This window comes from Boleophthalmus pectinirostris, unplaced genomic scaffold (assembly GCF_026225935.1).
Source record: "Boleophthalmus pectinirostris isolate CB_2022bp ecotype Guang Dong unplaced genomic scaffold, ASM2622593v1 HiC_scaffold_3, whole genome shotgun sequence".
Classification (NCBI taxonomy): domain Eukaryota; kingdom Metazoa; phylum Chordata; class Actinopteri; order Gobiiformes; family Gobiidae; genus Boleophthalmus; species Boleophthalmus pectinirostris.
In genome coordinates, this window is record NW_026571299.1 from 18,772,058 (window position 1) to 18,792,483 (window position 20,426).

At 41.1% G+C, this 20,426-nt stretch overlaps 4 protein-coding genes across 10 annotated transcripts in view; 1 reads left to right on the plus strand and 3 right to left on the minus strand.

Annotated features, from left to right (window-relative positions):
• cadpsa (Ca2+-dependent activator protein for secretion a) overlaps positions 1-913 on the minus strand; it is a 109,286-nt gene extending 108,373 nt beyond the window's left edge. For all 7 annotated transcript variants that reach the window (XM_055160769.1, XM_055160768.1, XM_055160766.1 and 4 more), the window contains exon 1: positions 554-913. In XM_055160769.1, the coding sequence (XP_055016744.1) occupies positions 554-913 (360 nt within the window). The remainder of the gene's footprint in view (positions 1-553) is intronic.
• Positions 914-3,774: 2,861 nt separating this feature from the next.
• LOC129411104 (uncharacterized) lies at positions 3,775-7,185 on the minus strand. The gene is made up of 2 exons (XM_055161033.1): positions 4,618-7,185; positions 3,775-4,389 (listed from the first exon to the last, which is right to left on the minus strand). Exon 1 carries the CDS (start codon positions 7,036-7,038, stop codon positions 4,849-4,851), a length of 2,190 nt encoding a protein of 729 aa, XP_055017008.1. The 5' UTR covers positions 7,039-7,185; the 3' UTR covers positions 3,775-4,389; positions 4,618-4,848.
• LOC129411103 (uncharacterized) lies at positions 7,180-11,179 on the minus strand. The gene is made up of 2 exons (XM_055161032.1): positions 11,089-11,179; positions 7,180-10,860 (listed from the first exon to the last, which is right to left on the minus strand). Exon 2 carries the CDS (start codon positions 10,633-10,635, stop codon positions 7,186-7,188), a length of 3,450 nt encoding a protein of 1,149 aa, XP_055017007.1. The 5' UTR covers positions 10,636-10,860; positions 11,089-11,179; the 3' UTR covers positions 7,180-7,185.
• Positions 11,180-12,438: 1,259 nt separating this feature from the next.
• nampt2 (nicotinamide phosphoribosyltransferase 2) lies at positions 12,439-19,572 on the plus strand. The gene is made up of 11 exons (XM_020930964.2): positions 12,439-12,766; positions 14,602-14,737; positions 14,825-14,928; positions 15,007-15,135; positions 15,402-15,560; positions 15,651-15,781; positions 16,268-16,493; positions 17,069-17,188; positions 17,815-17,955; positions 18,542-18,667; positions 18,947-19,572. Exons 1-11 carry the CDS (start codon positions 12,719-12,721, stop codon positions 19,106-19,108), a joined length of 1,482 nt encoding a protein of 493 aa, XP_020786623.1. The 5' UTR covers positions 12,439-12,718; the 3' UTR covers positions 19,109-19,572.
• Positions 19,573-20,426: the final 854 nt, after the last annotated feature.

Sequence of the window (20,426 nt, forward strand, 5' to 3'; positions counted from 1 at the left end):
AGAAAGCTCCATGTCTTAGCAAAGATGTGTAAATAATGGAGATCAAAAAACTAAAGTTAGGGTCAGAGGAGCTGTGGGTGTCCTGGTTCTCTCACACACAGTGACATTTAGAAAACAGCAGCATGTCTTTTCAGTGAATGTCTAACACCTCTGTTTTATAAAGAGTGCACGGATCCAAGCTTACACATGGCCTCAGCATATGTGTAGGCTATACCATCCACAACTCATGAGGCGGATGTGAACATCTGTTACCATAGCAACACATGTGGCCATTTGACCCAGGGCATTGCAATGAAAAATACTCCCATCACATGTTTATTAGTTCATTCATAAACCCACTACTCATTCTAGTCAGCACTGTGTACTGGAATCAAACAGGATCATGGATACAAATCATTTGGAGTGTGTCCCATAGAAGCATTGACAAACCTCAGCCTCCTCGCTCTGCTGGGAGTGAGGCTGTGAGCTGCCCCTGTAAACAAAAGGGCCGCCCCTGTGGGGACATGTCATGAAGCAACAGTTGGTGGTTATGATGTGAATGAGTGGAACATACCTTTTGCTGCCTGCGGGCCATGTCTGTGGGCTGTTTGGCGTTAAATGGGTACGCGATGCAGCGCATAACGAAAACGTAGAGCTGTAGCCTCTTCTTCCTTTCCTCTTCCTCCCGTTGTAGCTTCTCCAGGTCCTCTTTCTCTTTGTCGCTGCCAACAGAGGGGCTGGGGCTCGAGGGCCGCCCTCCACCGCTGCTACCGCGGCCCCGAGGCTGGAGTGCACCGCTTCCTCCGCTGTGCGTCTCCGCTGCTCGGCCCGGGGACAGACGCGCCCCGGCGGTGCTCTTTGGGGCTGCCGCCTCCCTGCGCTCCACCTCTTGCACCTCATCGCCTTCCTCCTCGCTGGAAGACGGATCCAACATGCTGCTGCTGAGAGACAAGCGGAGCAGGAGAGCAGATGTCGACGCACCACTGAGAAGTCTCCTGTTGCTTCAGGGAAAGACCACCCCCGTCACGAGGCGCGCTCACGGAGACAGCGCGCACACATACACACACATTTACACACTGACACGCAAGGGCCAGATTCGGTCAGGTCCAGTCCGGTGAGTCGGTGGGAGTGCGAGGACCGAGTGAAGCGCTGTAGGAGGGGTCTCTGTCGACAACATGCAGCGCAGGGGGAGGGGGTGGGGAGGAGCTGTCCGCGGTGCTGAAACACGAGCCCCGCTGTTCCTGGATCAGCCTCCAACTCTGCCACCTGAGGATCTGATGCACTCACACCCAATCACTGCTGAACACTGGCTCTTTCATTTCGTATGTTTCTCTGATAGCAACAAGTGGTCTAGAACTAATCACTACCACAGAGCCTACGCTGCTTTGTTTTGCTCCTTTAGCTGGAGTTGGCACAGTGAACAGACCGACACAAGTTTGGATCAGTAATACAAGCAAAATCCTCAAATAAATACGACTGTTATCAGTTGTGCCACTCACAGAGATTTTTCCCTTGCTTGCTATGGTATCAAACTGCTTCACTGTACATTGCCGGAAGCCACTGCCCAATTTTGCCCGACCCTTCGTACATCCAATGTAAACTTGTGAAAGCACCTGTTCTAGCACCTAAGTCTTCAAATGATCACTAAAGGATCAGCTAAAGGAAATAGTTGCCTTTGAAATGATCTTTTAAACTTTCAACTGTTTTATTAATTTAAAAATAAAGAAATAGTAGTGCAACTGCCTCGTCTCAATTGGCTCCCAACTTTACACTTAACCTAATATAGCTCAATTAGGCCTATTATACAGGCAAACTATTTCAAAAGAAAACTTGCTGAAAAAGAGGATTGTTGGTTGCTTGTGTCATTTTTGAACTGTGAGTGAAAATACGCTCCTGAAAAAGGCCTACGAAATGGATCAAATTGGAGGTTTCTACAGACTGGCGTCATTTTCTGTTTGCTTTCAGTCAACAGTGTGGGTCGTCTGCACAAACTTACTCCAAACTCTTCCTGCAGATGTACAAGTCAGTGAGCTCCGGGGAAGTGGGCTGGAGATCTGTTTATTTATTTATTTTTTTCCCCTTTGATTAAGTCCTCCACGTAAAAGTATGAAGTGAAACAGAAGTCTCGGGAAAACTCATGTACAGTAACGAAAGCACCCAGCAGGAGGCGATATTGGATCAAAATAGAAAAGGCTTGTTGGCTCGAAAAAACACTTCACAAAAAATAAATGTACACTATGTAACTGCTTTGCCTGTCATGTTCCACTGTGGTATATTAAACCAATACCTATCTTGCATTTATTTTGAAAGTTTCAATATAGGACGAGCAGGTGGGACAGGCAGAATAATATTCTCTATGATTTCTACGAAGTTGACAAGTTTTGTGTTTTATGGCAAAAGTAAATAGTGCACTATGAAACCTGACCACCCTCATGAAGTCTGTGTTTGAGGGTTTAAACTGGGATAATTTGAACATCTCTGTAGAGTTTAAAGTCTGGTGGTCAGCAGGAGGTAATTTTGTATGGCTCTCGTCCTGTTCTTACTTGCACGAAAGATCACATAAGTCCAATTAACGCGTTTTAGGAATGATACAGCCCTGCTTAGATAATACCTGTATCTTGAAAATGAGAGAGAGGCAGGAGACACAGCAAACCTCCTGGTAATGGCATCGTGTGTTATCCTGGTGGAGTTGGATTTTGCTACCTCCAGAGGGTCCAGGTTTTGCCTCATAGTAGTTGAGGAAAGACAAGGAAGGGGGAAACTGTCATTAACCTTCACTTGTAAAAAATATTCCTCTTTTTTTGATTGGCAATAGCAAAGTCCTTATTTCTATAGGCCTTTTAATAACAGACAGTGAAGTCAAATCCCAAATGGCATGCCACCAGAGTTACATCCTGTATAAATGATCTTACTTATTACATTTTAGGGCATCTTGATCTGTATTAAACTTACAACTGATAAATAACACCAAAAAAAAGTTGATTATTCTTAATGAACCTTTTATAGCATACAAAAAAGTAAATGCATGGTGCTGTTTTCTCGCAACACAGAACTACCACTGTTGCACACGTTCTTCAATAAAACTTCAACCTTAACATGATAACCTATCTTTGAAAACTTGTATTAATCTTTTTTATTATTTTTCTTTGAATAGGGACAGTATTCTGTTGAATTCTTTCTCCTACTGTCATAAAAAGTACATGCAGAATTAACAGTGTTTAAGAAAATAAAAAACAAAACAAAAAACCTTAGAAATTTGTTCAGTTCAGTTCAGTTAAGCTCTGTTTTATAGTTGCGTTCATCAGCATTTTTGGAGCAGTAATTCGTACCAACCCAAAGGTCAGTGGTTCAGATTTCCACAGTATCAGTGTACGTGTGGAATGAAGTGTTAAGTTTAGTGCAGCAATGGGGAGGAACTTTTGAATCTTACTTCTTTCACAAGAACAAAGCAAATTACATAGTAATTTTTGTAGTTACTGTGATTATGACTTGATTTGAAACATTTAAACAATATTATTTAATCAACAAAGAAAGCAACCGTTACAGATACTGGTAAATGATCATGATAATTTAACAACCATTCCTTATTAAACTGTTTTTATTTATTTTCTAGATTTGTGATTTCTAGCCTTTTATTTAAGCCTTTTGAATTAAAGTGTCTTAAAGTTACTGGGTAAACTGGGCATATCTCATATGACAACAAAATGAAGAATGAAATTCAAACATGTCTCTTTCCAAATTTCTGTTTTAAATATCCCAAATATGGTAAATTTGGGCAATTTTTACACATAAAATGGTTTATTTCTATATGAATACATAGCATGATCTAACAGTTTATTTATTTATTTTTTTACATTTATATAACTTAGTAAACTAAAGAATATGTTAAAACATTTTTTCCTATTCACCTGCAGTGCCTCGCCTTAAGTAAAATGACAATATACTAAACATTCCTATATATAAATTATGAACTACAAACTTTTTATTCATAAAACACCAACACAAACTCAGGTTAGCCCTAGTTCATTTTCACTTACAAAATGAAGTGGACCATAATAGTTAAAAGTTCAATGATTAACTGACATCTATACTGTACATGCTGAAAGCAACAAGGAATTTAGACTGTATATGGATCATATATGGATCGTACAGGAGGATTTGTGGGCATGCCTATCGAAGCGTGGATTATTGTTAAGCCTCCATGTCAACAATATGAAGCAAGAGATTTAAACCTGGCTTTATTCATGTTTCAGTTTCATATATCCCTAATATGTGCTGTACTGTTACACTCAACGTGACCCCTTGTCCTAATTGAGATTCACAGCCAGCTAAACTCTCTCTTGCATCACTTCCTCCAAGGAACAGGCAGGTGTTGTCTTTGACCAGGATTTAATGTAAAAAAGTGTGAAACTGTAACAAAATACAAAAGGGTATTCAGAAAGTTGTAAAATCAACAATGTACATCAAAGTTACATTATATAGACAATTAAATGGCCAATGTTAGCTGAGAAGTAATACACACAACTCAAATACCACTACTGGAACTCAAATCTCAAATAATATCTATAAAATGCTACAAACTTCAACAAAATGCTACAAATGCACTTGTCAACATTCATTTTTAATGTAAACACTTACTCATATTGCCACTCAAAGGGCTGGAAATGAGAGGATGGTTTCAGATCTAACCGCAAAACACCTCATGGACTGACTGACATTTTCAAGCTAGTAGTTTTACTTCTTGTCACCTACTGGCTAAATATATCACCAAAATCACAACTAGCGCCCCCCAGCAGGCTGGAAGAACACAACACAAAACAGTTCCAATACACTCCCCGCCTGGCATTATTTTAAGAATGCCATAATAAACTAACTAAACAGTGGGGGATAACAGTCTGAGATAGGTCTGGAGAAAATCTTCATAGTCTTGTTGCGTGCTACTTTGACCTCAATCTTCCTCACAACTCCATCCTTGCTTGGAAGAGTCTTCACGATGATTCCCATGGGCCATTCATTCCGTTTTAGTTGCTTGTCCTTCAGAAGAATGATATCTTTCTCCTTCAGATTTGGTTTGTTGCGTTGCCACTTCTGACGGCTTTGGAGCATGTTGAGGTACTCCCTTTGCCATCTGGTCCAAAAGGTGTCGGCAAGGACTTGAACTCTTTTCCACTGATATTTGAATATGTCAGCGTTGGTGAAATCTCCTGGTGGAACTGGTATTGCTTTTGTTTTTTGTGTTAGCAGCGTCATGGGAGTCAAGATGAGAGGTGCGTCAGGATCTGAGGAGACAAGCACCAAGGGTCTTGCGTTGATGATAGCTGTGACTTCAGCGAGCAACGTTGTTAGTACCTTGTGAGTCAGTAAAGGATTTCCTGCTTGTAAGAGCATAGAGTCGAGGATGCGACGCGCGATTCCTATCATACGCTCCCACGTGCCTCCCATGTGGGATGAGTGAGGAGGGTTGAACACCCAGGAGCACCTTTGTTCACGCAGATAGTCATCCACACTTGTGTCGTCAGGCTTTGGAGGTTCCATCTTCAGCTCTTTGGATGCGCCAATGAAGTTGGTACCACAGTCGGACCGTAGCTGTTTAGCGGGCCCTCTGATGGCGAAAAATCTGCGAAGAGCATTGATAAAACTTGAAGAGCTTAATGTCTCTACAACTTCGATATGAATGGCTCTTGTACACATACAAGTGAACAGAACCGCCCATCGTTTGCTGTCAGCATGACCACCTTTTGTGCGGCACGTTGTGACCTCCCATGGTCCGAAAACATCCAGGCCAACATACGAAAATGGAGGATCAGTTTGTAGACGCTCGGCGGGCAGATCTGCCATGATTTGCTGCTCTGTTTTCCCTCGAAGCTTTTTGCAAGTCACACATTTATGGATAAAACTGCTGATGGATCTCTTGGCACCAGCCAGCCACAAACCACTTGCTCGCACTGCTCCTTCAGTGAAGTGTCTTCCTTGATGCTTTACAGCTTCATGATGATGTCGAATGAGCAGGGTAGTAATGTGATGCATTCTTGGGATCAGAAGAGGATTAGCTTCTTGACTTGTGAGTTTGGACTCTGACAAGCGTCCTCCAACACGGAGTAGGTCTTTATCATCGATGATCGGCTTGAGCTTGTATAGAGGACTGTTGCGTGGCAGATCTTGTTTTGCCTTGATGCGTTTGATCTCTTCGGCATACACTTCATGTTGGACACATCTAATGATAGTGTACTCTGCTCGAGTTAAGGATTCTCCTGTGAGACTTGTTTTGCAGAGGTGCCAGCCTTCACAATCTTTAGACTTGAAACTGTGAGCGATGTGACAAAGGTATGCTACTGCTTTGACAAGAGAGGTCCATTTTGAGAATCGTTCAAATCGCATTGAACCTAAACTACCTGAAGTGGTTCTGGTCACAAGCACGGTAGCATTCTGTCGAATTTCCACGTCTGACTCTGGGTCAATGAGTTTGAATGGGCCTTTTTCAGGAGCACCACTCTTGGTGTTGAGAAGAAATGCTGGGCCAGACCACCATGTTGTTCTTTCGATTTTCTCCGCAGCCAGTGAGCGAGAACCATGATCAGCTGGATTGTGCTCAGATGGGATGTATTTCCACTGCTCTGGGAGAGAGGATTGCTTGATTCTCTGCACACGGTTGTTCACATATACATGAAATCTTCTGTTCTTGTTGTGGATGTAACCCAACACCACTTTGCTGTCAGTGAAAAATGTGATCTTGTCAATCTTGACCTTCAACTCATCATTGAGAGGCTCTGACATCTCCACCGCAAGCACTGCAGCACAGAGTTCTAATCTGGGAATGGTGAGCTCTGGCATAGGAGCAAGTTTGGCTTTGCCCATGACGAAACCGACTTCGTTGTGGCCATCACCATGTGTTACTTTCAGGTAGGCTACTGCTGCAATTGCTTTCACAGAAGCATCTGAGAACATGCAGAGTTCAATTAATGTGGATTGTGAGATGGAGAAGGACACATAGGTACGAGGAATGTGGAGGGTTGCCAGGTGCTGTAACGAGTCCTGCCATCTTCTCCAGTCGTCATACATGTCTTGCGGCAACGGGGTGTCCCATTCAAGGTTGCGGCTGGTGAGCTCCCTGAGAAGAAGTCTGCCTTTGATAGTTACCGGTGCGAGCAGCCCAAGAGGATCAAACAAACTGTTTACAGTTGAGAGCACACCACGTCGAGTGAAGGGCTATTGTTCTAGTGGGACGTCAAAAGTGAATGTATCTGATGTGGTGTTCCAAATCACACCCAAACTGCGTTGGACTGGGAGATGGTCTGTTGTTAGATCAAGGTCTTTGATCTCTTTTGCTCTATCTTCAGGAGGGAAGGCGCTCACCACTTCCACTTTGTTGGAAGCTATCTTGTGGAGACGTAGATTAGAAAGGGCAAGCATTTTCTGGGCTCTCTGTAGGACGTCAATTGCCTCAGCTTCTGTAGGGAAAGACTTTAGTGCATCGTCAACATAAAAGTCTTGCTCGATGAAGTTACATGCGTCGGATCCATATTCAACTTCTGCTTCTTTTGCTGCCATTCTCAACCCATAGATCGCCACTGCCGGGGAGGGGCTGTTACCAAAGACGTGCACCCTCATGTGATAGTCCACAACATCTTTGGTTAGGTCGTTGTCTTCGTACCACAGGAAGCGAAGGTAGTCCCTGTGACCCTCCTGGACAACAAAGCAGTAAAACATCTGCTCGATGTCCGCTGTGATAGCGACAGGTTCCTTCCTGAACCGTAGGAGCACACCCACAAGTGTGTTGTTAAGATCAGGGCCAGAAAGCAGGACATCATTGAGAGACACTCCATCAAACTGAGCACTGGAGTCGAACACCACACGGATCTTCTCAGGTTTCTGTGGGTGGTAGACACCAAAGGTGGGAAGATACCAGGTCTCTTTGTTTTTGGTCCGAGGTGGTGCAAGCTCAGCATGTTTGTTGTCAAGCATCTTCTGCATGAACTCAATGAAATGTCTTTTCATGTCTGGCTTCTTGTCAAGCGTGCGTCGGAGAGACTCGAGGCGCTTAAGGGCGTAGCACCTGTTGTCTGGGAGAAGGCATCTCGGGTTTCTAAACGGGAGTGGTGCAACCCAGCTGTTAGTGTCATCTTTGAAGATCTGCTCCGTCCTTCCCAGAAAGATGAGGTCTTCAGCTGAGTGTGCAAGGCGGTTGTCTTCATTCGTTTGGTTAAAAACAGTCTCTCCTAAGTTCTCATCTGTGGGCTTTGCTCGTAGGCTTGGAGGTGGCAGCGGATTGGAAATGGCTTTGTACTGGCTCAGTGCGAAGCTCTCTTTTACGCTGAAGCGACTGTTGCAGGGAGTGAGATAGCTTGGGCGACCATTGTCTAGCACATGTGTCTTGAGAGTATTTACTTCCCTTGGCTTGTGGGCGCTACCCAGACATACATCCCCGATGATGACCCAGCCTAGGTCAAACTTCTGTGCGAATGGGTCATTGTGCTTGCCACATATTTGTTTTCTGACCTTGTGGACCCTTAGAAGATTACGTCCAATCAGCAGCAGGATGTCAGCATGTGGGTCGAGGGGCGGTATCTCACCAGCTATGGCTTTCAGGTGAGGATGGTGTGAAGCAGCTTCTGTAGTGGGTATCTCATCCCTATTGTTTGGGATGTCATTGCACTCTATAAGCATGGGGAGAGGAAAGCTCATTTTACCATCGAATGACTGAACAACATAGTCGCAGGCTCTTCTGCCACTAACTTGAGTCACACCAGAGCAGGTTTTTAGCATGTATGGGATAGTTGTGCCTTGTATTGCAAACATGTCGAAAAACTCTGTCTTTGCAAGTGACTGGTTACTTTGATCGTCTATTATTGCATACATCTTTTTCGTCTTGTGTGGCTCACCTTTAGGGTGGACTTGCACCAAACAGATCTTGGAGCAGGACTTTCCAGTAATCCCATTTCCACATACCTCTGTACATGTGGCTGTAACATCAGTGTCCTGTGCAACTTCTTGCTCCCCGCCGTGCTCTTTCGGTGGTGAAGGAGGCTTGGATGTTGGCGGTGCTGGGCCTGGATGAAGAGCTGCTAGATGTCTCTCACTGTCACATTTGTCACACTTTATTGTGGCCTTACAGTCCTTTGCTTGGTGACTGGTAGAAGCAAGGCAGCGATAGCAGATGTTATTGTCTTTGAGCAACTTTTTCCTGTCTTCCAGCAGCATTGTTCTAAAACCCCTGCATCTTCTCAGTGGGTGTGGTTTGTGATGTATGGGGCATTCCCTTTGAATGTCTGTTCTTGTTTCTTTTGTCTTGTCTGTCTCTGACACTTCTGTCTTGTGTACTGTGACGGACTGTCTTTGGCTGTAGTTACTTGTGGGCTTTCCTTTTTTGTAACTGACTGTAGGGTTGAAAGGTGGGTTGTAAGCTGTGGTATAACTCGGGTCATTCCTCGCTTTGGCCTGGCCTTTCACAAAGTTCACAAAGAATGAGAAGGGTGGAAAGCTTACATTATGGTCCTCTTTATACCTCGACCCCACAATTGTCCATCTCTCTTGAAGGTGAAAAGGCAGCTTTTCCACAATTGGACTCACTCCTCTAGCTGTATCGAGGTAACTCAAACCTGTGAGATATCCATCTAGTTTTGCAGCTTCTAGCTCACACAATAGATCTGACAGATCACGAAGCTTTTGAGGTTCTTTGCTTGAAAGCTTTGGAAAGTTCTGTAACCTTGTGAACAGGGAGTTTTCTATTGCTTCTGGCAAGCCGTAACATTCTTCCAGTCTCACCCAGATCATGTTCAGACCAGCATCTGGGAACTTGATGTTGACTGCCTTTATTCTTTTTGCGTGTTCAGAAGACTCAGGACCGAGCCACTTAATGAGGAGGTTCAGTTCTTCGCTAGCTGTAAGACCCAGATCTCTGATGGTGCTCTGGAAAGTGGCTTTCCAGCTGAGATAACTATCTGGCTTGTCATCGAATTTAGTTAGCCCTCCAGTTACTAGTTGACTTTTAGCTAGGAATCTGGCAAGGTCACTGGTTGTGTTGTCGGCATTATTTGGGCTTGAAAACTGCATCGGTTGCTGAATTATGTCTCTTAGTGGAGGTCGTTTGGCGCCATCTGGTGGCTGGACTGGATAGTCATTTCGTTCTTGTTTAACATGGGAAGGTGTGTAAACACTTGGTTGGTATTGTTTTTGAAATGTACAGTTGTGCTGGTAAGTCTCTCTATTTTGTGTAGGCTCATTGTTGTAACTGTGTTTGTTTATGTACTCACTCACTTTGTCTTCTGTAGTTGGTTGTAGGGGCAAGAAACTCAGTTCGTTACTTTTCTCTGTTTTCTCATATTGAGCTGCAGCTGATTCCATCACCTCGGCTTTGGCCATGGCAGCATCCGCTTCCTTCTGGAGGTTGAGCACATCAAGAGTTGCTTCTAACCATGCTTTTTCTACTTTGATGCTCAGCTCTTTCTCAGCATAGGCTAGTCTGGCTTTGGCAGCTTGAGCTTCTGCTTGTGCAAGTGCTGCAGCCATACTGGCTCGGCTTGAAGCTGACGACCTTGCAGATGCCCCAGCTTCTGAACGAACAGTTAGTTTTCCTGAATGTACTGAGAATTTTGATGAATGTGCCTTTAATGAGTGAGATGAGTGTGACTTTTGGCTTTTAGCTTCTTCTTTCTCCATAGTAGCATTTTAGTGTAATTGTAGATGTTGACTGTGTTTTCTTCCACCAACCGTTCACCGTGGTCCCTCGCAGAGTGTTATGATTTCACTGTACTGTTACACTCAACGTGACCCCTTGTCCTAATTGAGATTCACAGCCAGCTAAAATCTCTCTCTTGCATCACTTCCTCCAAGGAACAGGCAGGTGTTGTCTTTGACCAGGATTTAATGCAAAAAAGTGTGAAACTGTAACAAAATACAAAAGGGTATTCAGAAAGTTGTAAAATCAACAATGTACATCAAAGTTACATTATATAGACAATTAAATGGCCAATGTTAGCTGAGAAGTAATACACACAACTCAAATACCACTACTGGAACTCAAATCTCAAATAATATCTATAAAATGCTACAAACTTCAACAAAATGCTACAAATGCACTTGTCAACATTCATTTTTAATGTAAACACTTACTCATATTGCCACTCAAAGGGCTGGAAATGAGAGGATGGTTTCAGATCTAACCGCAAAACACCTCATGGACTGACTGACATTTTCAAGCTAGTAGTTTTACTTCTTGTCACCTACTGGCTAAATATATCACCAAAATCACAACTAGCGCCCCCCAGCAGGCCGGAAGAACACAACACAAAACAGTTCCAATACATGTGCATTATTTACCTTATTTGTATATTAAAACATTACATGATGACATTACATGATGAAACACTTTTCAACTAAACTACATTAAAGGTTTCAAGTTGATGTTGTTAAGTTCATGATTTTTTGCTGTTCACCTGAAGAGTTTTGCTTGTCTGGTAAGTTTTTTGAAAAGGCAAGTCATCTAGGCAAGTGTCTCTCCTTAAACGTTCTATATTATGCAAAATTGACTCTTGTGCGGTGTTATAATGTTGTTGCCCCTTCAGAAACATAACATAAGTTGTGTATTGTTTCATTTACACATGTTTGAGTAACCCTTCATTATTACGTTCTGTTCCACCTTGCAGTGTCATCAAGTGGTTGTTCTTTTTTTTTTTTTTTTTTCAAGTTAAGCTAGGTTTTACCTTTTATAGGCAATTCCAGAGCAGAAATTACCCAAATGATGAAAGGCAAGTCAAGTTTATTTGTTTAGTCCTGACTCTGGGCACCAGCAGGAGGCCGGTCCCTGAGGTCCTCAGAGTGTGAGATGGTTCCTATGGCACTAACATGTGAGAGATGTACTTTGGTGCTCGGTCATGGAGAAACAAGCAGAGCTGCTTTAAAGTCTATTCTCTGAGCCACAGGAGCCAGTGCAGAGACCTGGGCACAGGACTTACGTGCTCATACTCATACTTACTTTTATAAGTCTAACTTATACTTATACTTAAACTTTGATTTTTGCAGTTTCTTAGATGGTAAAAGGCTGCAGATGTTATTGATTTGATGTGGCTGTTAAAGTTCAAGTTTGTTGTTAACAAACTTGAACTTGAAGTGTAGTTTAACAACATTGTGACGCACTTCCTGTATGCATGACATCACAAGGTGGAACAGAGGGTTTTCTGTTTGAGAGAAGAACTTACAGGATTTGTGTGTTCAACAACTGTGAATGAAACAAAACACAACTCCAGGTTTGTTTGTGATGAGGAAACCACATTATAACATAGATCAGGAAACAGTGTAAGCTAGGCCCTTTAAAAACAGCAAAAAGTAAAAGACACGTGTTATTTGAGCTGTTTTGTTCCTTAAAGAATTGGAGAGGTACTCCCACTGTACGCATGCACAAACTTGACGTCAGCTTTATGGCCCGCCCACATTTTTTAACAACAACCCCCTCACTCACTCACATACATACACACACACACACTCTCTCACACACACTGCTGCTGCTGCTACTGCCTCTGCTGCACGTACTGACCCTGCCTTACCTCTCAAACCCCTGGGGGCTTTTCTGGGACATTTACAGGAAAGAAAAACCCCACATTCGACGTGTCTGTCTCTTCAAATGTCCTGTTATTGATTGTTTTATCGCCTCATGACCCGATCCGGACTCGGTTGTGCGAAAACTACACGCAGAGAGGCACGCTCCAGCTCTAGCGGCGTCTGAATTCATTCAACCACAACAACAATGGCAGCGCATGATTTCAATTTCTTACTGGCTACTGATTCGTACAAGGTAAGTAAGGGCAGCAAATGGAGCTTGTTCATTCATTTAATCTCTGTCCTCATTTTCTTGTCTTTTCAAAATAATCTCTGCACCAGTAGCAGGCTATGAGCTATGCTAAATGTCACCAGTGTTATGTTTACGATAGCCACACGAGCTACGCCTTCTAGTTTGGTGAAAGTCCACATGCAGTAGAGGTCAAAGCTTCATCTGGATCTTTTTAGGAAAATACAGCCTTTTAGTTAGCTGGAAACGTATAAACATGTTGGGAGAGATCCCTGGAACCACATTTCATCCAAGGATTCAGATTTTTAAGTTTAACAACCACAAATTTCATGATGTTCAATTTGCATTTTTTCACTATAAAATACCTTGGTCAAAATTTAAAAATAAATAAAGTATTGTCAGTGTAATGATCAACAATCAAACAACAGTCTCATGTGCCGGTGTTTTTAGTTTCATTTTCATTTCATCAGAACAGTGACTGCACTGTAATCACTGTAGTTGCACTGTAATAGTAGTTTTGTAATGGTTTATACTAATCTGTATGCTTTGAGAATACATAAGCTATATATTTAAAGACCTATAGGCTTAATTTGTGATTATGTAATGAAAGTACCAATAGGAGACATGGCCAGGTTAGAGCAGTGAGCATTCCTTTACCGATTAGCCTGTGCCAGAATTATGCTTTTACTTTCCACATACCAGTCCCATTATCCTGATTATCCCACAGCATTCACAAGGACTAAACTTTTTTACTCTGAGTTGGTCACTACAGCTGGATTGCACTGCCAAGCGTCTGTGCTTGGCACCTGTGAGAGCTCCTCCTTTGTGAAATTATGTTCTTTAAAACCAATAGCCATGACTTTTCTGTTTTGTACACCAGATAGCCTCTGACCCAGAGTTAGACTTTCTAACATTGTGTGATTGGTTAAATTGAACTTGTAATTGGTCACTCTGGTCTAAATAAAGGGTGGGCAATATGCAAAAAATGATATTACAGTTTTTAGACCTGAGATCACTATTTTGTTTTGATCACATTTCATGCAGTATCCAGTTCACACCTACTTCACTGTGATTGATTGAGTTCACTAGGCCTGTCATGATAATAACTTTTTAAGTGTGATATATTGCTGAAGTAAATATAGACAATAATACTGAAACTAATTTATGCCCCTAGCACAATCACCCAAGAGCAGATTTAAACCATAAATCCATATTTGTTAAAAATGATTAATAGCAATACATAAACAGTAGAATGAAACCATTTTATTCTGTAATAAGTCATAAAAATCATTAATTGAACTTTTTACGACTTAAAATATATTGAATGATAAGTCGATATAATAATATAATAATATTGTTACAGGCCTAGAGTTCACCTGTCAGTCACTTAGAGCGTGGATGTGTCTGTGTTTGAGCATGGAGCTTCATTCAACTGAAAAACACTAAATAATGAATTTGCTCACCAGCTGACTGAGATCAACACCTCAAGTACTGCAGTGTTCCTGTTACGTTTATTTAGAGACAATTGGATTTATTCACAATACATGTAACAAATAACATTTGTTACTTCTTAATAATAATCCAGATCCTATCCACTTGAATCATAATTAAATTGATTTTGTGATCTTCGCTTTAGAAAATCATGTAACAATTTAATTTATTTAATTACCAAACTTGTTTAGTGTGTACCAGAGAAATTCAAATTTGTGCTCAGGTTTGACTACCACACCTTAAACACAAATACTCCAAAGTGTAGTTCTTACACTCAGATATTTAGATCTATTTGCATAAATTCAGGTTGTTCTGGTGGTGAGTAATGTGGTATCATTCTTTTGTTTTAGATCACACACTACAAACAGTATCCTCCAGATGTCAGCAAAATCTATTCTTACTTTGAGTGTCGGCGAAAGAAAGGCTCCCAGTTCAATGAAGTGGTCTTTTTTGGTCTGCAGTATCTGCTGAAGAAATATCTTACAGGTATGTTCAAATTGTGATCTAAATTCACCTTCCTCTGTACAATATTTTTAAACTATCTAATGCAATGTAATTTATGTGCTATTACAGGCCGAGTGGTGACAGAAGATAAAATTCAGGAAGCCAAGCTCTTTTACCAGATGCACTTTAAGCAGACTGTATTTGATGAGGAGGGCTGGAGAAAGATCCTCGAGGTATCATTCATCACTACATTGAGTAAGTTGTGTCCATTTGGCTCATGTGCAGTAAACGTGTACGTTTTTGTGCATCAGAAACACGATGGGCGTTTACCGATCCGTATCAAAGCTGTACCTGAAGGCAGGATTATTCCAAGAGGCAATGTGCTGTTCACTGTGGAAAACACAGACCCCAGCTTCTTCTGGCTGACCAATTATATTGAGGTAATTACTCCTGTATAAAGGGCACTGTGTAGGCAAATTTTGGTCTTTTGCCGATTTGCTTGTTTCATTGATGAATTGAGTAATCAAATCTCTTTCTGAAATGCTCCTTAGGAAACTTGTGATGTTTGGTTATACACATAAAATAAACAGATTAAAAGACAATACCTAGAGATGGGTATATTAAAATCCTGTTGTTGGCGACGCCCTCTGGATTGATAAAAAATCTTATTCTTACAGTTATGTTGAACATGTTTTTTTTTTTTCAGACTATGTTAGTCCAAATGTGGTATCCCATCACCGTTGCCACCATTTCCAGGGAGTTCAAAAAAATCCTGGCCAAGCACCTCAAAGCTACATCAGGTAGTTTGGAAGGCCTGAACGAGAAGCTCCATGACTTTGGCTACAGAGGGGTCTCGTCACAAGAGGTCAGTAATACTATTTTAGTACATCATATTCAGTAAGTGTTATTAATCTTTAAATGATCTTTGCTGATTATCTGTTCCTTCTTATTTTAGTCTGCAGCTCTAGGGGGAGCAGCTCACCTGGTGAACTTCTGTGGCACTGATACAGTGGCAGGGCTGTTGATGGCACAACGATACTATTCCTGCCCCATGGCCGGCTTCTCCATCCCAGCTGCTGAACACAGGTACTACAGCTTTCTTGGCCCATTCATAATAATTACCAATAACTACTATACCAACTTATGGTTTAATAAATAAAAAAGTAAGTTTTAAAGACCAACTATTTATTGTTGTATACATTTTTTATTTAATGTAATAAAAATAGCATTATAAGAAAGTTTCAAAAATGTTTAGGAAACATAAAGCACATTGTAAGCAAACTTCAAGCAAATGCTCAAGCAGGTGTCTAGGCACAAATATCCATGTTTGACTTCCTATCACACTTTTGCACAGTAGGGACTGTACTGTATTTGACATTGCTAAAATGCCAGCCCCATCACCCCAGAGAGCATTTATTTAGTCAGGTACTAGGTAATGCTAATGTCACAGGGTTTCTGTTTGGGTATAAACACACCATATAGTGTGCTGTAGGTATGTGTTTCACGTCGTCCTTGAATGTGGTGGACAGTGCGTACACTTCTGCTTGTAATAATTTGCCTTTGTTTCTTTAGTACCATTATATCGTGGGGCAGAAGTCGGGAGAAGGATGCTTTTGAGCAGGTACTGGACCAGTTCAGCTCAGGCCCTGTGTCAGTGGTGAGTGACAGCTATGACATCTTCAACGCCTGTAAACACATCTGGGGAGACAAACTGAAGGAGCGAGTGATGGAACGCAGCCAGGACTCATGCCTGGTCATTCGGCCAGACTCAGGAGACCCTGCCGAGACACTTATTGAGGTACAAAATATTTACAAAATATCTATGTGATAATGAACTTGTGGATTTTTCTCGTGCCATAGCCGTCTTGTGTATCTCCCTTCTCCCATTAAACTGACACTGATGTTTTATTATTTTCATTAGTTCTTAAAAATATAGTTAGAACACAGAAGCACAGAAAAACAATTTGAGAGTAAAATAAACTGTAAACGGTGACACAGTTCTCTTCTCGCTGCTTTTCAGATGGCTGCACAATATATTGCGTAAATATCGATATCGCAATATTGACTGACACAATAATTTATACTTTTTGGAAAGTAGAAATGGACAAAAAAGCTGATTTTATCCATGATTTCACTGTGAAGTCCAATATTAGTCTTGTATTGGTCTTGGTTTTGCCTCAAGTTTTTATTTTTACCCAATTTGACTAGTAAATTGATGCATTTTTTGTTTTAAATTAACTTAACTTATTGTGACAAAAAGTATATATTAAAATATTGCATTAATATCATTAACGGAATACAAAACAAAGTTATCTAATCTTGCATGTTTTCACATATCTTGCTGTCCTACTTATAACATAATCTTTCCCACAGGTCATAAAGATTCTGGAAGATTGTTTTGGCTGCTCCAAGAACTCTATGGGTTACAAAGTGCTGCCCTCATATCTGCGTATTATCCAGGGAGATGGTATAGACCTCATCTCTATTAATGACGTAAGCAAAATTAAATGTAAACTGTACAATGTTAAATGTACATTTTGTTATTATTATTATTATTATTATTATATGCTTTTAACTGTGTACTCAGGATGCCATTGACAATGAGATGCAATCTGAATCAGACTTTCTGATAAAATAAAATTAATAAATAGCCAATTGACCATACTAACCATCATTCTTTCATGGCACATTGAAATTTTGCTGATAAATATTAAACCACGAATTGTGATTTGAAGTTAGGGGTGGGTGATAAATCTGTTCCAATATCAGTATCGGATATCGGAAGGTTTTTGGAACAAAGATCGTGTAGAGCGGGTTAATACGAATATTTTAAGACCAAAATGACAATGTTCACTGCAGCAGTTATAGATTGTCCTCATGACATCAGACTAATGAGTAAATGATCCATTGATACGACAACTTAAGGTCAATTTTTTGGCTATAGGTTTTGAAGAGAGCTATATATTGTGTGTTTTTGGTTTTCAGTCTGCAAACAAATAAGTTTTGTGATATTAGTTAATGCATTTTTATACTTGTGGTCATGTTATCTAGACACGGCAGTAGAAAGACACAAGCATTTGTCTCTCTAATGATGATGATGATGTCGTCTTGTTTTACAGATCCTTCAGAAGTTGAGTGAAGAGGGTTGGAGTGCTGAGAATGTTCTCTTTGGATGTGGAAGTGCTTTGCTTCAGAAGCTCAACAGAGACACACTGAGTTGTGCCTTTAAGTGTAGCTATGTGGAGACAAACGGAAAAGGCGTATGTTATCAACTTCACTTGTTGCTTTTTTTTAAGCCTCCCACTAGTCTTTTTAAGAGCTTTGCCAACGAGTTTGTTTTCTTTAAGAGATGGTTTGTAACATTTTGTTACCCCCCCACCACCACCCCCAAAGTTAACATGTTAAATTAACTTTGTAATTGTAATGGTTAATTCTTAATTACAAAGACACTGGAACATCACAAGCAAGATCCAATTTGAAGTTTTGGTTCTCAAACACCCAATCAGAAAGAAGAATGAGCTTCACAGGAGTCTCTCATTTGGGTCTCAAATCTGTTTGGTTCAAACCCAAAAGGATTCTCTGTTTGGAATCCTCACCACTAAATGCCAGTACCTGCAGCCATTCATGAATCAGTACTTGTGCAACCTCTGCAGCTCAGGGAGGGAATGAGTGAATTCTGGAGGCTCTGAGCTTTCACATTTCACATGTCCATGTACTGAGAATTAAAAAAAACTGAAACCCCCCAAATGTTCAGTGAAGTAGTTGCAGATTGCATTTAATGTTCACCTTAGAAAAATAAATGCTTCTGCTTTGCTTTTAATATCTATGTGCATTTACTTTTTGCAGATGGACGTGTATAAGCAGCCAGTGACTGATCCCTCCAAAGGGTCAAAGCGGGGCCGGCTATCTCTGAGGAGAAACTCTGGTGGTTTTATTGAGACAGTGGAGAGAGGCGCAGGGAAGCCAGAGGAGGTTTGTCATATATTATAATCAAAGAGAGTTGGTGTGTACAAGGGAATATGGAATAATAGCAAGTGTTTTGTTAAAACGATATTCATTTAATGTTTACTGTAAACGATTATTAAACAGTTGAACAGCAAACATCTGTGTGACCAGTGAAAGTAACCCCTGATATTTGTATTTCCGCATTCATGAATTATTGCTGCCATGTATACAGTACAACAGTTACAAAACTGTGTAATTGATGTATATTGATGCCTGCTTCTTCTTTTTCTATTACAAATGTTGCAGGATCTGCTTGTGACTGTGTTTGAAAATGGGATCCTCCTTCGAGAATATACTCTGGATGAGATTCGAAAGAATGCTCGACTGCGAGACCTTGACATAAGCACCACCATGTACAACAGTGAGAAGGAAAGGCTGGGGAAACATATTCTCAATGGACTGCACTGAAGCTAACAGCTGTGATTCTAACTACGCAGCAGCCAGCAGGGACAGTTCCTTCAGACAAAATTGGCCACATTGCTACTCACTTGTTTCCAGAGGAGGCCACATGAAAATATTTTCATATAGGTTTTGCTTCTCTGGCAGGATATCGACTTTGGGGTTTGTCAACACACATTCCTGCATGTTAGACCATCGGTGGTGACCAAACAAGTATCATATGAAGACTTTCTTGTATTGTTTCCTCTCACCCATAGAACAATTTACCATAATAACATACCAATTTGATTTAATAAGCTATAGTGTATCTAACAGCAAAGGTTGTTTTTTAACATGCAAACAGTATGGTTTTATTAAAAATGTTGTTTAAAGTATGATTTATATGGTTTCTTTGAGACCATTCATAATTAATATTATGCACTGCGATTTTGTTACTACTTCACTGCCACATAAAACTGAAAAGCTAACCACAATATGTCATTCATCTTATTTAAACACATCCTTTAATCAGTTGCCATTTGAAAATGTGATGAACTTGAGCTACCACAAGTGAAACTATGTTATATGTTACAAAGCCAATCCAGTTCATATTATATAATACATATTACAAAAATAGACCATGAAAAAAAATCCACATTTACTTTTACTCCAAAGAGCAAAATCCTGATCATTCTATCCCTCTAGATCTAGTCTAGTCACTTAAGATAATGTACTGCTACCCCTTACCAGGGTAAGCATCTGAAGTGTCTACATAGAAAAGAACAATGCGTTGGTCTTTGGCGCCCTCTGCTGGACTAGCAACAGCAATCATACAGGTGGCGCTCACATAGGCACATAACAGGGTAGCATCTTTTAATAGTGGAAATTAGACAGAGGCACCAGACAGTGGGCTAATTGTTGTTATACTTAAGGTACTAAAGGAAATTATTAATTTAAAAAAATCTCCAAATATTGATCTCTGGAGCAGGTATCAGTCTTTTTTTGTTGGTCTGAATATGTTTAATTATTCAATTTAGCCTAAAGGATCCATCATTATTCCATCCATTTTCTTCCGCTTATTCGGGCCTGGGTTGCAGGGGCAGCCGTCTAAGCAGACTTCCTTCACTCCAGACACTTCCTCCAGCTCCTCTGGGGGGACCCAAAGGTGTCCCCAGGCCAACCGAGAGACATAGTCCCTCCAGCGTGTCCTGTGTCTTCCCCAGGGCTTCCTTCTGGTAGGACATGCCCAGAACACCTCCTGAGGGAGGCACCCAGGAAGCATCCTGAACAGATGCCCGAGCCGCCTTTGCTGCTCCTCTCCATGTGGAGGAGCAGCAGCTCTACTCTG